Source organism: Ahaetulla prasina, chromosome 6 (genome assembly GCF_028640845.1).
Source record: "Ahaetulla prasina isolate Xishuangbanna chromosome 6, ASM2864084v1, whole genome shotgun sequence".
Taxonomy (NCBI): domain Eukaryota; kingdom Metazoa; phylum Chordata; class Lepidosauria; order Squamata; family Colubridae; genus Ahaetulla; species Ahaetulla prasina.
Genome location: NC_080544.1, coordinates 62,455,168 through 62,471,094, shown reverse-complemented (window position 1 = coordinate 62,471,094; position 15,927 = coordinate 62,455,168). Strand labels below are relative to the sequence as shown.

Here is a 15,927-nt window from a genome sequence, read left to right as displayed (position 1 = left end):
CCGCCCTTCTCCAAAGACTCAGGGCGGCTTACACTATGTCAGGCAATAGTCTTCATCCATTTTGTATACGATATACAAATAGAGTGTGATAAGGATTGTTCTGTTTTTTTCTGTTTTGGGTATATTTTCTCTTCGTACATTCTTTCCACAAAACATCTGGCAGTTTCTCCAATTCTCAGATTACTTTTTGGAAAGGCATCTCCAACACTATATTTATAGGGTCTACAGTGACATTGCTTTGCTTTTGTTGTAGTTTATTTTTTAATTACCATTACAGTGTTTATTTATATATCTGAGATATTGTTGTTTCTTTGTTAGGCTGAAATTCTGAAGTCAGCATGGAAGAAGCAAGGGAAGATTGATATACATATACATATAAAAAATGCTTAAAACAATTCTTCATCATGCTCTTAGGTGATATTTCAATGGATGGATGGATGGATGGATGGATGTTACCATATTGCTATACTTAACAAAGTAAGATATTTTGAAAGTGTGTTTGACAGAATATGATTCAGATAGCCATCACAATTAATTAATCTAACTCTCAGTTGAAATTGCTTGCTCAGACTATTTTAATTTACAATAAACATGCATCTGTGAAGTCTTTGGGGGGTCTCTGGGTTTGTTTCCTTGAAAGTGTTTCATGAAACATCATGAGCTAAATATATTCTCTTCTATTGGAAACATGCATCTAATTGGGATATATGTTTCCTTTCGAGTCTAAAAATGCTCACAGAAAATTTAAGAGGGAATCTGCTTAGGACCAAACTAAAACACATTTCTTTGATCTCAGTGGAAAAATTATTTAAATATATATACAAAAAGGAAAGCCAAAAGAAAGGATTCTCAAATTATTTTTATTTGTATCATGAAGGGAGGTAGTGATATAAAGAATGTACAAACATTAGTCTTCATTCAATGGCCAATTATTAATGCTCACCTTAAGCATGCTTTGGAAAATGTTCAACTACTTTTAGAATCTATTATAAGGCCCCAGCTCACATTTTCTTATTTAAGCAGAAAGGACCCCAAAGTGCTTTAACTGATTGGATTATGTCTCAGTCTTTGAGCCCATCCAATTGAACATATAACAGCAAATACAACAGATCTGGAGAATGTTTAATTTTATCTTAATTTTAAAAAATGATGGCTGTTATGTTGAAAGTGGAACCTGCTAAGGCAACTCAGATGCACATCACCACCATCATCAAACAAGGACATGTTTTTCATATTTGGGACTTGTTGCCTGCCAGACATTTTATAACTTTCCTCTTTTCGCTCTAGTCAGACAATTGGAGAGCACCAAATTCAGAAATAGTTGTCCAGGAATTCTTTGCTCTCAAGGACTAATTTCTGCAGGGCAGTGAAGACAGGAATAAACACTCACCTTCTACTTGATTTTTCTTTTTAAGAAAGACACACCATCTCTGTTTCAGGCATTTGATCTTAACATACAGTATGTTTCCCATAAATACCTGGAAGACAATCTAGTTAAAAAAAATACCAATTGCTACTTGATCTATTTACAGCCACTAGACTAGATCATAGGACTTTCAAGCCCAAGGGAGTACAAATGTAATCTGCATAAATTAAACCAGTCCAAAGCTTTAAAGCAGGGGGACATCCGAACCAAGCAAACAAACTAAAATATCGTTCTTTTGAGAAACTGGTCCTGAAGTTTAGGGGGGAGGCTGCGGCAACAGATATTCGTTCAAAACCGGTTGTTTTCCTACATATTTATATAGGCCTGTCTGATTTATAGGTCGAGGTTAGAAAATCTTCCTGGCCGCTGCCTGCGGAGCTCGTTTTAAATTGAAATCAAGAAAAAGCTTCCTTTGTTCTCTCTCGGCCGGTTTATTCGAGCAGCCAAACGGGCTGGATGGGAAACCCACAGGTTCACTTTTGCTGAGGCCTCCTCGCCGTTTCCAGGGGCGCCTACGTGGCTCCAAGCTCATATCTTTTGAATCTTATATATGTGACGTTGTTGCTGCTATAAAGCCTGTTCTGCAGGGACGTTTCTCTACCCGCATGAGGCGATCAAGGGCCCTGCCTCTACCCCTTCCGTAATGACCACCTCGAAGGGGCGAAGGATGAGGGGAGAGTAGCGGCAAACGAGCACTCAGATTCAGTCCAGGTTACAACCTTTGCGTTTTAATTTTACAAACAGCCCAGGGCGAGAGGAGACGATTGCTGACCCGTGACATACCTAGGCTAGTAAGCTTTTATCGATATACACGTGTCATGTTCCGTTACAACAAAACGGCGCGAACAGTGTTCTCGCGTAAAGAATGAACCCCTATATGCAAACTACTACTGCAGTCATGACGGCGCTATGGTTCATCTGGCAAAGTTGAAGATGATCACAAGATTCCTCTAAAAAGTAATGGCAGGGCTGAATAGTGTGTTTTTATTATCTGCTTACTTTTACCTTAGAACCTGCTGTAAAGCACCAAATGAGCAGGTGGGAAGCGGGGGGGGGAGGGGGGGAGAAGGGCACTCCTCGCCAGCGAAGGAGTCAGCGCCTGGGATCCCTTTCCTTAAATCTCTTGCGCGTTCCGCTGGGCCGGGTTGTCAGCCGGAAGGAGCCCTAAGCCAGGCGCAGTCGCACTGGTTAAACTCAAGGATCCGAAGAGAAATCAAGATCGCCCTTAAAAATACTACAGGTGTCAGGTGTAGGTCTCTGGCTCCTGGCTACGATTTATTATATTACTCCGTTTATTTTAACACTCATACATTTCTTATTCTGTCCACTGGAAGAAGTTTCATGAGCGTTGTAAAAGGAACCTTTCCCCTCCCCGGACAGATCATTGATACACTTGGCATCGCTCAATCTAGATTTTATAGATCAGAGAATGAGAAGCCTGTCAAGAAAGAAGGCAAATATACGTGTGAAGCTGCTACTCTACAGCGAGGTGGAGAAAATGTCTGTCCTCAGAGGTGAACAAAAGGAAGAGATCCTAGGGAAAGTTTCTCGGGAAAGCATCTTTGGTGGGCATTAATGCGCGCTGCAGCCTGAGTGGTAGACATCTCCCAGAATTTATGTATGGGCCACATTTTAAATTAGGGAGGCCAAATCGACCCGGATATTCCACCATCCTTGGCAACAGCAGCTCGCCTGGAGCAGCAAAAGCATGGCACTCACATTCAGAAACGTTTCACAGTTCAAAAATCCATTTATGTCTGGTACAGAATCAGATATTTCTTTGGCAAAGGGATTCTGAATGAAACCCTAAACCACAATAATCGTGTTTCTCGGGAATGCCATGGGTAATGTATTCACAAGAGCAGGCAGGCAAGAGTGAGAGGGTGCACAATTAGACAAGTCTGTGTTCATTCTAATTCAATTAATCAGACACGGAACTTCAGTTCACACTAGCATTTCTTGGTAATCATCCCGGTTGAATATTTGTATAAAACATTAAGTTAAAATGTTTGTATCTACTCGCACCTGTGGATTGGGCTAGAAGAATCCACACTTTCATGCATTAGTTCCTGAACCACTGGCAGCATATTTTAAATATTAACTCCAAACTAGGACCATCAAGAAATGCCTGTGTGATCCACCACGTTTGCAGGCTTCCAAATTGCACGTGGCTCCTTTGCGGTAGAGAATGTTGGGCAAAACGGGCCCATGTCCTGAGACAGCGGAGAGCTTTTTTGTTCCTCCTGTCCTTCTCATTTGACCGGCAGAGGCAGGGAGGAAAGTCTACTCAGCTTGCCTTCTCTTTACAGCTTCAACAGAGTTCCAAGATGCAACGAAGGGTCTACGAAGGTGCTGTAGGTTCTTTAATACCCTCTTCCTTCTCGCTATCTAATAGCCGACTGCATTTTAGGAATCTCCTCTTAAGTTCTCAGGCACTGACCTGAATTTCAGCCGCCAGGAGGCACTCAGGGAAAGGCCGCTCCTATAGCAATGTCCAGCTAGTGTAAGTTACTGGAAGGCAAATCAAAGCCTCAGCAGCTCTGTGTAGTGCCCCCTCTGCCGGATACTACAGTTGACAAAATCAGATTTTTTTTCCTTTGCTTTCTCCAGGCAGATTTGTCTGCCTCCCTTTTTTACTTTTCCCATCCCTATTAACGCCCAGGACATCTCAATATAGATCCCAAACACAAGACATTTCATTTTTTCTGAGCAGCATTTGTCTGTGCGAAACTATAAAAACCCAATAAACTCCTAACATTTTCCATTATTTGTATACTATTTCTACACTATAGTATAGTGAACAGAGTATATCACCAGGCAAATGCATTAAAATGGCATTATTGGGGGAATTAATGCTGAGTTTGCAACTTTTGCATTTATCTAGAAGTTTTGGCCTTGGAACATGCATGGCCAGATATTGAAATCATATAATAATTGATAAATTTTACGTTCTGGAGCATTGAATCACAAACTCTATAGTCCAAATTGAGCAAACTGCTTCCAGAAAGGTATCCAAGAGTGTGAAACAGAAGAACATTATATGTAATTCTAATTTTTTTTCTTATACACACCTAATGGATGTACTAAGAAACATGGATAAAATGTGTTTTCTGGGTACTTAAACCAGGTCATTAGCCACCTCCTCATTGAGACCAAATTAAAAATGACAAACCAGCATCCCAAAAATGCAGTGGGGAGTAGTATTCTTTTCAGCATTCTTCAACAATGAAAAAAATGCCTCTCACTTCTGAGACCTGTATAAAATTGAGGGAGAATGGATGTCCTTCCTCTAAAGGCAGGCAAGCTAGAAAACAGCAGCTGAAAGACAATTGATACATATTACTGTAATTCGTTTGGAGTAAGGGCACAGAAGAACATGAAGTCTTCTAAAACAGATATGTCCAAATGCTAGTAAATAACTACCAGGGGAATTTATTTCCATATAATATAATTCTTTCACATGAATGTAAGGCAATGCTATGATTAGAGCATATGCACTATTTAAGCATATAAGTGTAGAAAATGTTTTAGCCTACTCCTAAAAGATGTTTTCAGTGGAACTTCTTTGTAGTGAACAGGTTGGGATTGCAGTGCACCAGCTGGTAGAATTATACTGGAACTAGAGATAAATTTCATCTTTTATTATAATGGAAAGAAAACAAACTCTTCCTCAGGTTGCAGAAAGAAGTCCTGCAGAGAGTGGCATTTCTGAGTTGGTTGCAAGAATTGCTGCTTCCAAACCAGCTCTTGGTACACATTTCAAAGGGATCTTTAGAAATGCTGTTCAATGGATTCCAGCAGCTATCAAAAAAGAAGTAACTTTGGACCTTTGGAGGAGGTGAAAATGATAGAGGCCCTGTGGTACTTTAAAGATGAGCAAATTTAATCTGATAATAAGCATAAGATCATTGGGGTAGGTGCAGGTGGCATATACATTTAATATATTATTAATAGTATTAAGAAGAAGTTTTTTTTAGAACAGTATCACCCTCATTGCTTTTCAGATATCAATGGTACAGTGAAGAATCATCCAGATTTTTCAGATGGATATTTAGAATATGATTTTGGAGAGAAATAAAAGACTATCGGAAATCCCTGGTGTTGACAAGGATTTTAACGTACTTAAATTCTCTATGAGAGAAGAGAAAGAGAAATGATTTCATAAAACCATCAATGCTTTAAAATAAATGGAAAAGGATTGCTTACTATGCAATCTTATCATAGCTTATCTTGTACTTAAAAGATATCCATCTTAAAGAAAATAGAACAGATGCTTTCTATTAGCTTTCCCAAGTTTATTTTAGGATACCTTAATTTGCAAAACTGAAAGATGCATCAAACCAGAGTTTAATCATATTTAAATCATTGGGTAAACTACACTTCATGGCAATCAGTATTGGAAATTTTGGAAACTTGATGCCTTTTAATATAATTGGAAAATGTACTGGAAAAAGAATGATCAATAATCTGAAGAGAGATGGTCATTTGCTTTAATAAATGTTCCACAACATTAGCAGGGAAGAAGCTAGCATTTACCCACCCAACTCAGAGTTTTAAAGTTTCCTAGCACTGGATCTGGATACTGTCAAAAGAAAGGGGAGGGGGAGAGGGTAGAAGAAAAGAGGCTACTGGGCTCAAGGACTCCGTTGGGCTACCTTAGGGAACGGAGAGCAATTTACATTCATAAAGGAAGAGCAACATTATCCCCATCTTTCAGTGTGATCTTCCAGACTCAGAGCTCAGTCCAATTATGCAGCCATCTTCTGACTAGGAGGCGAGGCGAGGTGACCACGACTTAATATATTTATCTAGGCTGGGTGAGTTTAGCAGTACTGTAACCCATTCCTCCACCCTTGCTGCTTCTCCCTGATTCTAAGCAGACATCAGATACCGTCTTTCCTGCCCAAAATTTTTTAACACCGTGGCAGCACCTCCATCCTAGTGAACCTTAATAGCAAGGTGTTTATAAATGGCCATAACAGGACAATGTATTGCAAAAATGCATATTTCTTCATTTGGAAATATTAGCATAGAATAAGGAGAGTCTTCCTCCGCTCAAAAGCTGAGAAAAGTTCTCTGTTAAGTAATCATTTTGTTCGTAGTTTGCGATGGGATAAATCCTTCTGTAAATCGATGAAGGCTTGCCGATCAAATAATTATTACTGTGGCCGCATTCTTGTTATATAATACTTATTTATTTAGGAGTAAGCTCCAATAGGTTCGTAGGATTTATTTTTTAATTAAAAATACACAGGACAGGGGGGTGATCTGATGTCCACAAAGATTTAAATAATCAGCAATTGTCTTATGTACCAAATACTCCTTCAGGAAAATCCTGGTATCTGAAATTTACTTGTGAGTAGGAATGTTTTTAGACTTAATATCCATAAAGTGCAACCGATTCACCTCTCACATTTCACTGAGGCGCTTCCTATAGCACAGTATCCAGTGAGAGGAAGGGAGGTTAATCCTAGTCTCTTGAGCCATAAATCAGAGCTGCAGTCGACTAAACCCAGTCGTTTTTATTTTATGGTAGACATAAAGTAAACCCACACAGCCCCGGCAGAAAACTACTTTCTGAAGACCATATCCGATATTGGAAAAGCTGCAGAATTCTGATCATTCATCTACAGTCCCTAACGTTTTGAGGTACTTTCTTTTGTGTATGTGTTTTTGTGTGTGTGTGTGAGGCGCACGTGTGTGTGTTGAATAATCGGCTTATACTGACAAAGGGAGGTGGATTGAAGTTCCTCTTTTTAGGCCATAAACGCTGTGGACAGGGGATGAATGTACAAGGACGATCTGAAGTACCGGCTGTCTCGGCGCAGAGGTAAAAAAAAATGCTGCTCGCCACTCTGCGGGGGCTGCCTAGCTGTTTCAGCCGTGGCATCAGCAGGCTTCATGTAAACAAGGCTCAGAGAGATCAGCTCTTGCAACTGTTTAGCAACCTAATTCCAACGAAAATATTTCTTTTTGGAAAAGGAGGGGTCTGCATTTCTCTGGAGTTGATTTCGTGTTCAGTACTCCATGGGAGATTACGGTCGCGCAGATTTACTCCAAAGCAATTTTCCTTTGCTCCATATGGATCTTATACTCAGAAAAGTCAGATCAGCACGTCACAAGGAAGGGGATACCAACATCCACTAAGCGCGCCGTTGGAGGCTTGTTTTGAACTGGAGTTATCCCAAGCCCCATAGTGAATGTCTCCCAAAAAGGGGGGAGTGGCGATTATTTGCGTAAAGGCGCCTCTTTCAGAGACAAAACTGGACCAATTCTTTTGACCGCCTCGCTTATTCCCAGTCTGCCCGGTATGGCAGCTCAGTTTCCGACACCTCCAACTGGAAAAATACCTCTGCGCTGCTTTTGCAGCAGAAGAGAAAGGTCCCCAAGAAAAGGCGGAAGGCGACTGCGCCGAAATCAGAGGTAAGCGGGTACAAAGATGGGCATTTTCGCAGAACTTTTCTCGGTTGTTCAGGAAAGGCTGCTTTTCCAATATGGGAAAAATTACTGGCCAAGAAGATGGCTTGACTCACCACTCCATCTCGTTCCGGTTTTCCTCCCCGCAAAGAGTGCTCTACTTTTCAGGGCAGCGCTTCTCTTGAATCCCCAGCGCTTCTTTCTCGGCGGCCTCCGGCTCTGGACTTCTCTCTCGGCCTTAGGCAGCGTGGCTGTTTAAACTGCTGCTCGTTATCCCTGCACTCTTCCACCAGAACTTTTGGTTTTCTGACTGCTCGGTAAGAACGCAGAAGAATCAGGAAACAAGCAAAGTTGATGCTTTTCTCTCGCACCCCTCTCCCGCAGCGACCTATCCCTCCCCGCCTTCCTCTATACACGGGCTCCAAATCTCTGCAGAACTGCCGCTGTCTCTGCAAGTGAGCTATTGCGACTGAACAATGAAATCTATTTCGGGGCTCTGCTTGACCCACCCAGGTGAGGCTCCGGTGGCAAAACTACCCTTAGTAAAAGAGTTGTTTGCAGTTTCTGGATAGATTACTTTTAAGCAACCAAAGAGGGGAAAGGCCTTTGGCAAAAAATACTCGCTGCCTGCAGCCGTCATCCTTTAGGGAACCAGCCCTTGGGTCTCCCGGGCCGAGAGTTGTTAAGCTAGGAACGATTCTCCTTTACCTTTGGAAACGCGAAAATGTCCGCAGGCGGCGACTCTTCTAGGGGCGGCGCTGGCGAACAAGGCGTCTTGGCACCGGCCCCGGGGAAGGCTGGTCAGGGGCGTGAGCTCCCCTCTTCCCCCAGCACCAAAACATTGGGGGGAGGAGGGGGAGGGAAAAAAGGCAGCGCGCCCCCCACGCTTTGCACTCCGGACAATTAGCTGCCCGTGACTGGCTGTGCCCGGCGCGGGACTTAATTGGGGAGCCCCCCTCGGCCCAGCATGCCCTGCCCCGGCTCTGGCCCTTCTGGCTTCTTGGCCTTTTTAGCCCCTGGATTGGCGCTGTTGGCTCACCTCTCTCTCCCCTCTCAGGCCGGGGTGAAGCGCCTTCCCGCCAGGACAAGCCCACAGGGCACCCCGGGCAGGACGCTCATCCTCCTGGACGTGAGTACCAGGAGCTCCCTCCGTGTCACCAGCGAGAACTTCCTCTCGCTGCAACTGGATCCTTCAATCCTCCACGACGGCTGGCTGGACTTCCTCAGGTAAGGGGTTTCTCTCCACACCCCGCGTTTTCTTTAGCTCTTCCACCCCTCGTGGCTTCCACTGAGGCTAGAGACCCATGCGCCCTCCGGGCTCCCACGGCCCGCAGAGCCGCGGCGAAGAGGCCGGGCCATGGTTCCTATTAAGATGCACATGTTTGTAATGGAGAAAGCATCTCGGAAACGTATCGCTGTACTGAAAAATTCTGGCTGCTTGTTTTTTCCCCCGCCCCTCTCCGGAGGTTTGCTCGGGCGGATGTCATCCTTAAAGGTCTGCAGGGGGTCTCAAATTGCCTCCTGCGAGGCGCCCCCAGGGCAGTACCCAGGCCCCAGCCTTCCCGTCTCCTCTGGCGATTTGGATCCGGGAAGAGAAAACGGGAGAGGAGCCTCGGGCGATGCCACAAGTGGCAACGGCGGAGGAACGCTGGAAAAATTTGCCCACCTCCGGCGGCGAAAGAAACGCGGGTCCTTCTGCTTCGCTGGCCAGGACAACACTGGCTTCCCCACCGACAGCCAATCGCTGCGCCGCCTGTTGTCCCAAACACGTGGGGAGGGGTGTGTGTGGAGGTAGAGAAAGGGACCTCCGCGGAGTCCGAGGAGGTGACAGCAAGGGCAGCGCCAGCTCCGTCGGGAAAGCGCAAGTGCCCTTTCCTGGGCGAAGCGCCGCCGTCCCTTGTGCCTCTCCTGGTGCCCGCATGTGGCGGAGAACTGCCGCCGTCTCTGTGGCAATCTTTGGAGAACGGATGCTTGGCTCTCCGGCGCTTTCCGCCAGCAGCTGGTGCAGGAATTCAAGCCAGTGTACTCGGCTTTTGGGGCCTCTCCCGGAGCTGCGCTGATAGCTTCCGGCTTGGCGAGCCGTTTCTTGACGGGCACCGGAGCCGCGATGGCGCCGCGCCCAGCCCGTCGCAGTCGTGCTTGCTTCCCTCCCTCCTTTTCGTCCTTGCTCATTCAGCCCTTTTCTGTGCAGTTCCCGACGCTTGGTGACCTTGGCGCGTGGCCTGGCGCCCGCCTTTCTCCGCTTCGCGGGCAAAAGGACCGACTTTTTGCAGTTCCAGAACGTGAAGAACCCAGCCAAGAGCCGTGGTGGACCGGGACCGGATTACTACCTCAAGAACTACGAGGACGGTGAGAATCAGGCCTCGGGGTGGGGAAGGGGGAAGAGTGGTGAGCCACAGGAAGGAAGGAAGGACTTGGGGAGGAAATCTCAGAGGATCTCTTGAGAGGAGCAAGAAAGAAGCCTGGGTCACCGGAGGCCAAGGCCTGACATCCTGAGGGAGGCCTTCGGTAGCACCTCTTTCAAGGGGGAAAACTTTGGCATTAGGGAAGTGCAGGGATTAAAATCTAGTTTGTGGGAAATATGGGCGCTCTGACTGAGTTCATACCTGTTCACACAAAAATAAAGGGGGGGAGAGCTTTTCTGCTTTTGTCACCAAATTACCCTAGGATGAGAAATTTGGCACTCCTGTATTACTTCTCCCTTACCTCATGTGAGTGGACATAGAAAATTGTCAATTATATACTTCCCAAGTCCCAAGGAGCTTGTCAATAATAAAAAGCTTCAGTACAAGTGGAAATATAAAGAAATAAGCTGCCTTCTTTTGTGGAAGAAGCACAACACCGTGCTTCCAACATATTGGAAATATCTGGGCTAGATAGACAGTAACCACCTGCATGAAAAGGTTGTATTGACAAAAGTTACTTGCATTTCTGGGGTTAACTACATCAGGCAAATAAGAAGAGAGTGCTGTCCTCACAATAGCTATTTTGTAGAATCAAGGTCCATCTCTTATGTCCCTCATCCAAGGCATTCCAGAGACATGCTGGACGAAGTCGAGAACCTAGATTCTTCCTTGTTCTTCTAGTATTATAGACATATGGTTCAAACAAGAACTATGAATGTTATAAACACTTTATTAATGTATTTATTTCAATATTTATATTCCATTTCTCAAAGGAAAAAACATTTCTAGATTATGAATAACTTTAAATTTACTATGGTTTAATATAGACCTATTATTCTTTTGAAGTTAATTGCTATTATGAATTATTGACAATAAGCTGATTGTTTATTTCTGGATCTATTATCAATAAATTAATTCAGGTTAGTAAAGGCAAATTATTTTTTATAGGCATGCAATTAAAGTGTAACTTGAAAGAAAGAGTAACAAATGAGAATTACAAAGCTAGGCATTTTAGGCTAATTACCAATATTCCAGTAGATGTTAACTCCTCATTAGAACTTTCCCTCAGTACCTTTCAAATTATGTTAGATAACATAACTGCATATTTAGCATTTCTAATCTACCAGAACATGTTTGAGAGATTTAAAATAGATATGAATAAACAAATAAGGACATTTTTGAAGATTAAAAATGTGATACTTGGGATATGAATGCATATTTTATATGCAGATAATTCTGTCTTACTGGGGTGGCAAATCCAAATGCAGATGAGGAGTAGAAATGTGAAAATTAAGGTATTAAAAGCCAATATAGTTGTGGCTGACAGAGAAAATGGAATGAACAATTGCATACATAATAGAATAAAATAGAATAGATTTTTTTATTGGCCAGGTGTGATTGGATAGACAAGGAATTTGTCTTTGTACATCTGCTCTCAGTGTACATAAAAGAAAAGATACATTCATCAAGAATCATAACATACAACATTTAATGATAGTCATAGGTACAAATAAGCAATCAGGAAACAATCAATATCAATATAAATTGTAAGGATACAAGCAACAAAGTTACAGTCATACAGTCATAAGTGGACGGAGATGAGTGGTGGGAACGATGAGATTAACAGTAGTGCAGTCTTAGTAAATAGTTTGACAGTGTTGAGGGAATTATTTGTTTAGCAGAGTGATGGCATTTGGGAAAACTCTGTTCTTGTGTCTAGTTGTTCTGGTATGCAGTGCTCTATAGCATTGTTTTGAGAGTAGGCGTTGAAACAGTTTATGTCCAGGATATGAGTGGTCTGTAAATATTTTCACAGCCCCTTTTTTGACTCGTGCGATATACAGGTCCTCAATGGAAAGCAGATTGGTAGCAATTGTTTTTATAAATTTTATAAATTGTTTTTATAAATGATGAAGAAGCACAATAATCTTTATACCTTGTAGAATGTTTGCTAAAGAGGGTAAAATTGCAAAGAAATATTAACGAGATGCAAATGTTGATACTAAGGAAGGGGATAGTCTGTTGTGAAGAATGGCTGTTAATTGAAAGAGGTGAAAATAGTTGTTATATAAGCATTTGCTTCTCTCCATTTGTTAGTGGCAGTCTCCAACAATGTCTGCCCCCTGGATATAGCTGAAGACAGAACTTTCCTGGATCTGATGCCAGATGTTGTGTCTGGGGGTTTAATTGCCTTTTGCTTTTATATTGTTTTATATTATTATTGTTTACTTTGTGAGCCACCAAGAGCCCTGTGATTAATAAGTAGGGCATGTCTGAAGACATAGAGGACTGTTGAATACAGTAGTATAAGTTGTTTAAGAAAGTGTAAAATAAAACACAAATATATGTGATCAAGAATTAATGATAATTAAAATGAGGTTGAATACAAAGATGAGTGACCAACTGTCATTTAGAGCAGGGGTCTCCAACCTTGGCAACTTTAAGCTTGGAGGACTTCAACTCCCAGAATCTCCAAAGCTGGCTGGGGAATTCTGGGAGTTGAAGTCCTCCAGGCTTAAAGTTGCCAAGGTTGGAGACCCCTGATTTAGAGAGAATGGATGAAGATTGAACAAATGTATACCAAAAGAATGAATGGGTGGAGAGGATCGGGAAGATGACAGAGTTATGGTTGGAGTTAGCAAGACTTCAAAAGGGATAAAAGTTTAAAGACAGTGTGAGAATCAAGGCATAGATAAAAGGGAAACAAGGGTAGTTTGCAAGGGTGAAAAGACATGGAGAAGAATCATGAATGGCATTGCAGCTTCAGTTATTTTTCCTCTTTTTTCTAATATCAATTTCCTTCACTTACAATTTCATATTCCTTTTCTGTGCTTTACATAACATTGATTACCCCAAAATGCAATAACACGATGGCTATGTATGGTGGGACGATTTGTTATCAAAGAAAAAAGTGAAATACATACTTTCCAGGAAATAGTTTGTGATATGTTGAAAAGGTGCAAAGAAGAATGAAATAATGTCACATGACACAGTCTCTCAGTATGAACTATGATGAGAATAGGTGGAGGTTCTCTTAAGGCATCATTGATGCTATGGATTGTGTACTAAAATCCCCACACATTTATTCTCCTGTTTGGATCATAATGTGCTATAATCTCTTAGTTTTTTATCCATTCCCATAAACACCAATAAGGGAAAGGAAACATGGAAGTCCCAGTGTACCTGACTATGATGGCACCAGAAGAAAAATTATTAGAGAAAACCTACATTTGGCAGTGGTAGAGACACTGTTTCATGTGATGCCATTTTTTTGAAAGTGAGATAGTAATATTAATATACCATTATAATAAAGCAGAGGTTTCCCATTAAAAATTTATTTGAAAGGAAAGTGTTTCAGAATCAAGTGGTAGTTTAATTCCTATTTTGTACTTTAGTTAATATGTTGTACCTAAAATATACTTTACCAGTGGAACTGTAGTGGAATTGAATTGCTTATTTTGGAAGGCACTCAGTCTGCTCTTAATTTCCATCTGCTGCCACCTATGCTACTTGAAGGCTGCTATTAATATCAGCTTTTCTTTTTCTGTAACAGAATTTATAAGCATCACTTTCTATATTATCCCTTTTTATACTGTTCTTGGAGAGTGAAAAATGCTACATTAATTACAATCAAACAACCATTTCTTATTTTTCTAAATGCTTCATATTATATAACTTATCTTCATGAAAAGCCTATAAATAGAACATAACCTGAGGGTATTTCATCTAAAATTGAGAACAGCATCTATTCCTGTCCTAATTGTCATTTTGGACTGGAATAGTTTTGTCACTTCTCTACCCAGACCTCCTTCATTTTTCCCCCCCTACCATATATTGAGGAAGTTACTTTTTCTTTCTAACGATTGAAGAAAATAATTTTCTAAAATCCTCTTCTCTGTTCCAGATATATGGGTTGAGTCTTACCATCTATTTGTTTATTTGTTTGTTTATTTTCTATCCACAGTTGTATTTGGATGAATTGAAATTCCCTTCCACATGAAGGTGAATTACTCCTCCAACACAAAAATAATGGATTTTGACAGAATAATAAGAGAAGGCCTGTCACATACATTTTTCTCAATGTTGCAGGCACATTTAGGCATATTTAATCATTGATTAAAAGTGTATTTATATGATTAGATTACAAAATTCAAATGACTGATTCAACTTTTTTTTACTCTAAATGCATGTTTATGCATCTCCTAATACCAATATCAATTGGTAATTAAAGCAATGTACTATATTTAAGATGTGGATTTTATTAAACTGTGTATTATTTTTATAGAATTAAAAATTAAGCAGTTAAATATGAGTCAGTATATGCTAGTTGATTCCTGGGATTGAAGATTTGCCTTAATCTCAGTAAAATATATTCAAAATTAATTCTGGCTGCAATACTGTAATATTTACTTGCATTTATTGTTTTTCCAGTATCTACCGTATTTAAAGAAAGCAATCAAGTTGCCAATCTTATCCTTTAGAGTTTTTTGGCAGTCTCATATCCTAGAATAATAGGGCTCTATTTAATTAGTCTAGCACTTCTCCTGCATGATAAATATTGATGTGTCTTCTGATATATTCTCAAATTCACTTCAGTTACTGTCCAGAAGAGTGGGCCTAGCTTATGAAACATGTCAATAATTTTTTTCATCAAGGACATAGTATTATCTGCTAAATGTTAAAAAAGCCTTCATAATAACAGCAATTCTTATAATACAAAATTGTATTATTATTCATACATTATAGCCGGATGGAGGACAGGACTGGGAGATACAAACCCATGACTGAGATTTCACTGATAAACCTAATTTTTTTTTATTTTTTTTGTCACAACAGTATATATAAGCGTAAGCATGAAAATAACTATATAAGCATATATATGAGCATAAGTATGTAATAACTATATTAATTGGATATAATGAAAGGAAACAATAGGACAGGAATGGTAGGCACGTTTGTGCTCTTATGCACGCCCCTTATAGATCTCTTAGGAATGGGGTGAGGTCAATAGTAGACAGTTTTTGGTTAAAGCTTTGGGGATTTTGAGAAGAGACCACAGAGTCAGGTAGTGTGTTCCAAGTATTAATAACTCTGTTACAGAAGTCATATTTTCTGCAATCAAGATTGAAGTGGTTAACATTGAGTTTAAATCTATTGTTTGCTCTTGTATTGTTGTGATTGAAGCTGAAGTAGTTTTCAACAGGAAGGACATTGCAATAGATGATTCTATGAGTTAAACACAGGTCCTGTCGAAGGCGGCAGAGTTCTAAGTTTTCTAAACCCAAGATTTCAAGTCTGGTGGCATAAGGTATTTTGTTGTATTCAGAGGAGTGGAGAACTCTTCTTGTAAAATATTTCTGGACACGTTCAATTGTATTGATGTCTGAAATGTGGTATGGGTTCCAGACAGGCGAGCTGTATTCAAGAATTGGTCTAGCTAATGTTTTATAAACTCTGGTTAGTAGTGTAGTGTTTCTGGAGAAGAAGCTACGTAAGATTAGGTTTACAACTCTTAAAGCCTTGTTTGCGATGTAATTGCAGATGGCTTTGGCACTTAGATCATTGGATATGAAAACTCCAAGGTCTTTAACAGGGTGGGGTCATCTGTAAGGTAATGTCCATCGAGTTTGTATTTAGTGTTTAGATTCTTTTTTCCAAATGTTCTGAAATTACATTCTT

At 41.0% G+C, this 15,927-nt stretch overlaps 1 protein-coding gene across 1 annotated transcript in view; it reads left to right on the top strand.

Annotated features, from left to right (window-relative positions):
* The first annotated feature begins 8,384 nt into the window (after window positions 1-8,384).
* The window catches only part of HPSE2 (heparanase 2 (inactive)), a 204,275-nt gene continuing 196,732 nt past the window's right edge, over window positions 8,385-15,927 (top strand). The window contains exons 1-2 of the mRNA XM_058188912.1: window positions 8,385-9,070; window positions 10,035-10,192. Of these exons, the coding sequence (XP_058044895.1) occupies window positions 8,811-9,070; window positions 10,035-10,192 (418 nt within the window). The 5' untranslated portion in view covers window positions 8,385-8,810. The remainder of the gene's footprint in view (window positions 9,071-10,034; window positions 10,193-15,927) is intronic.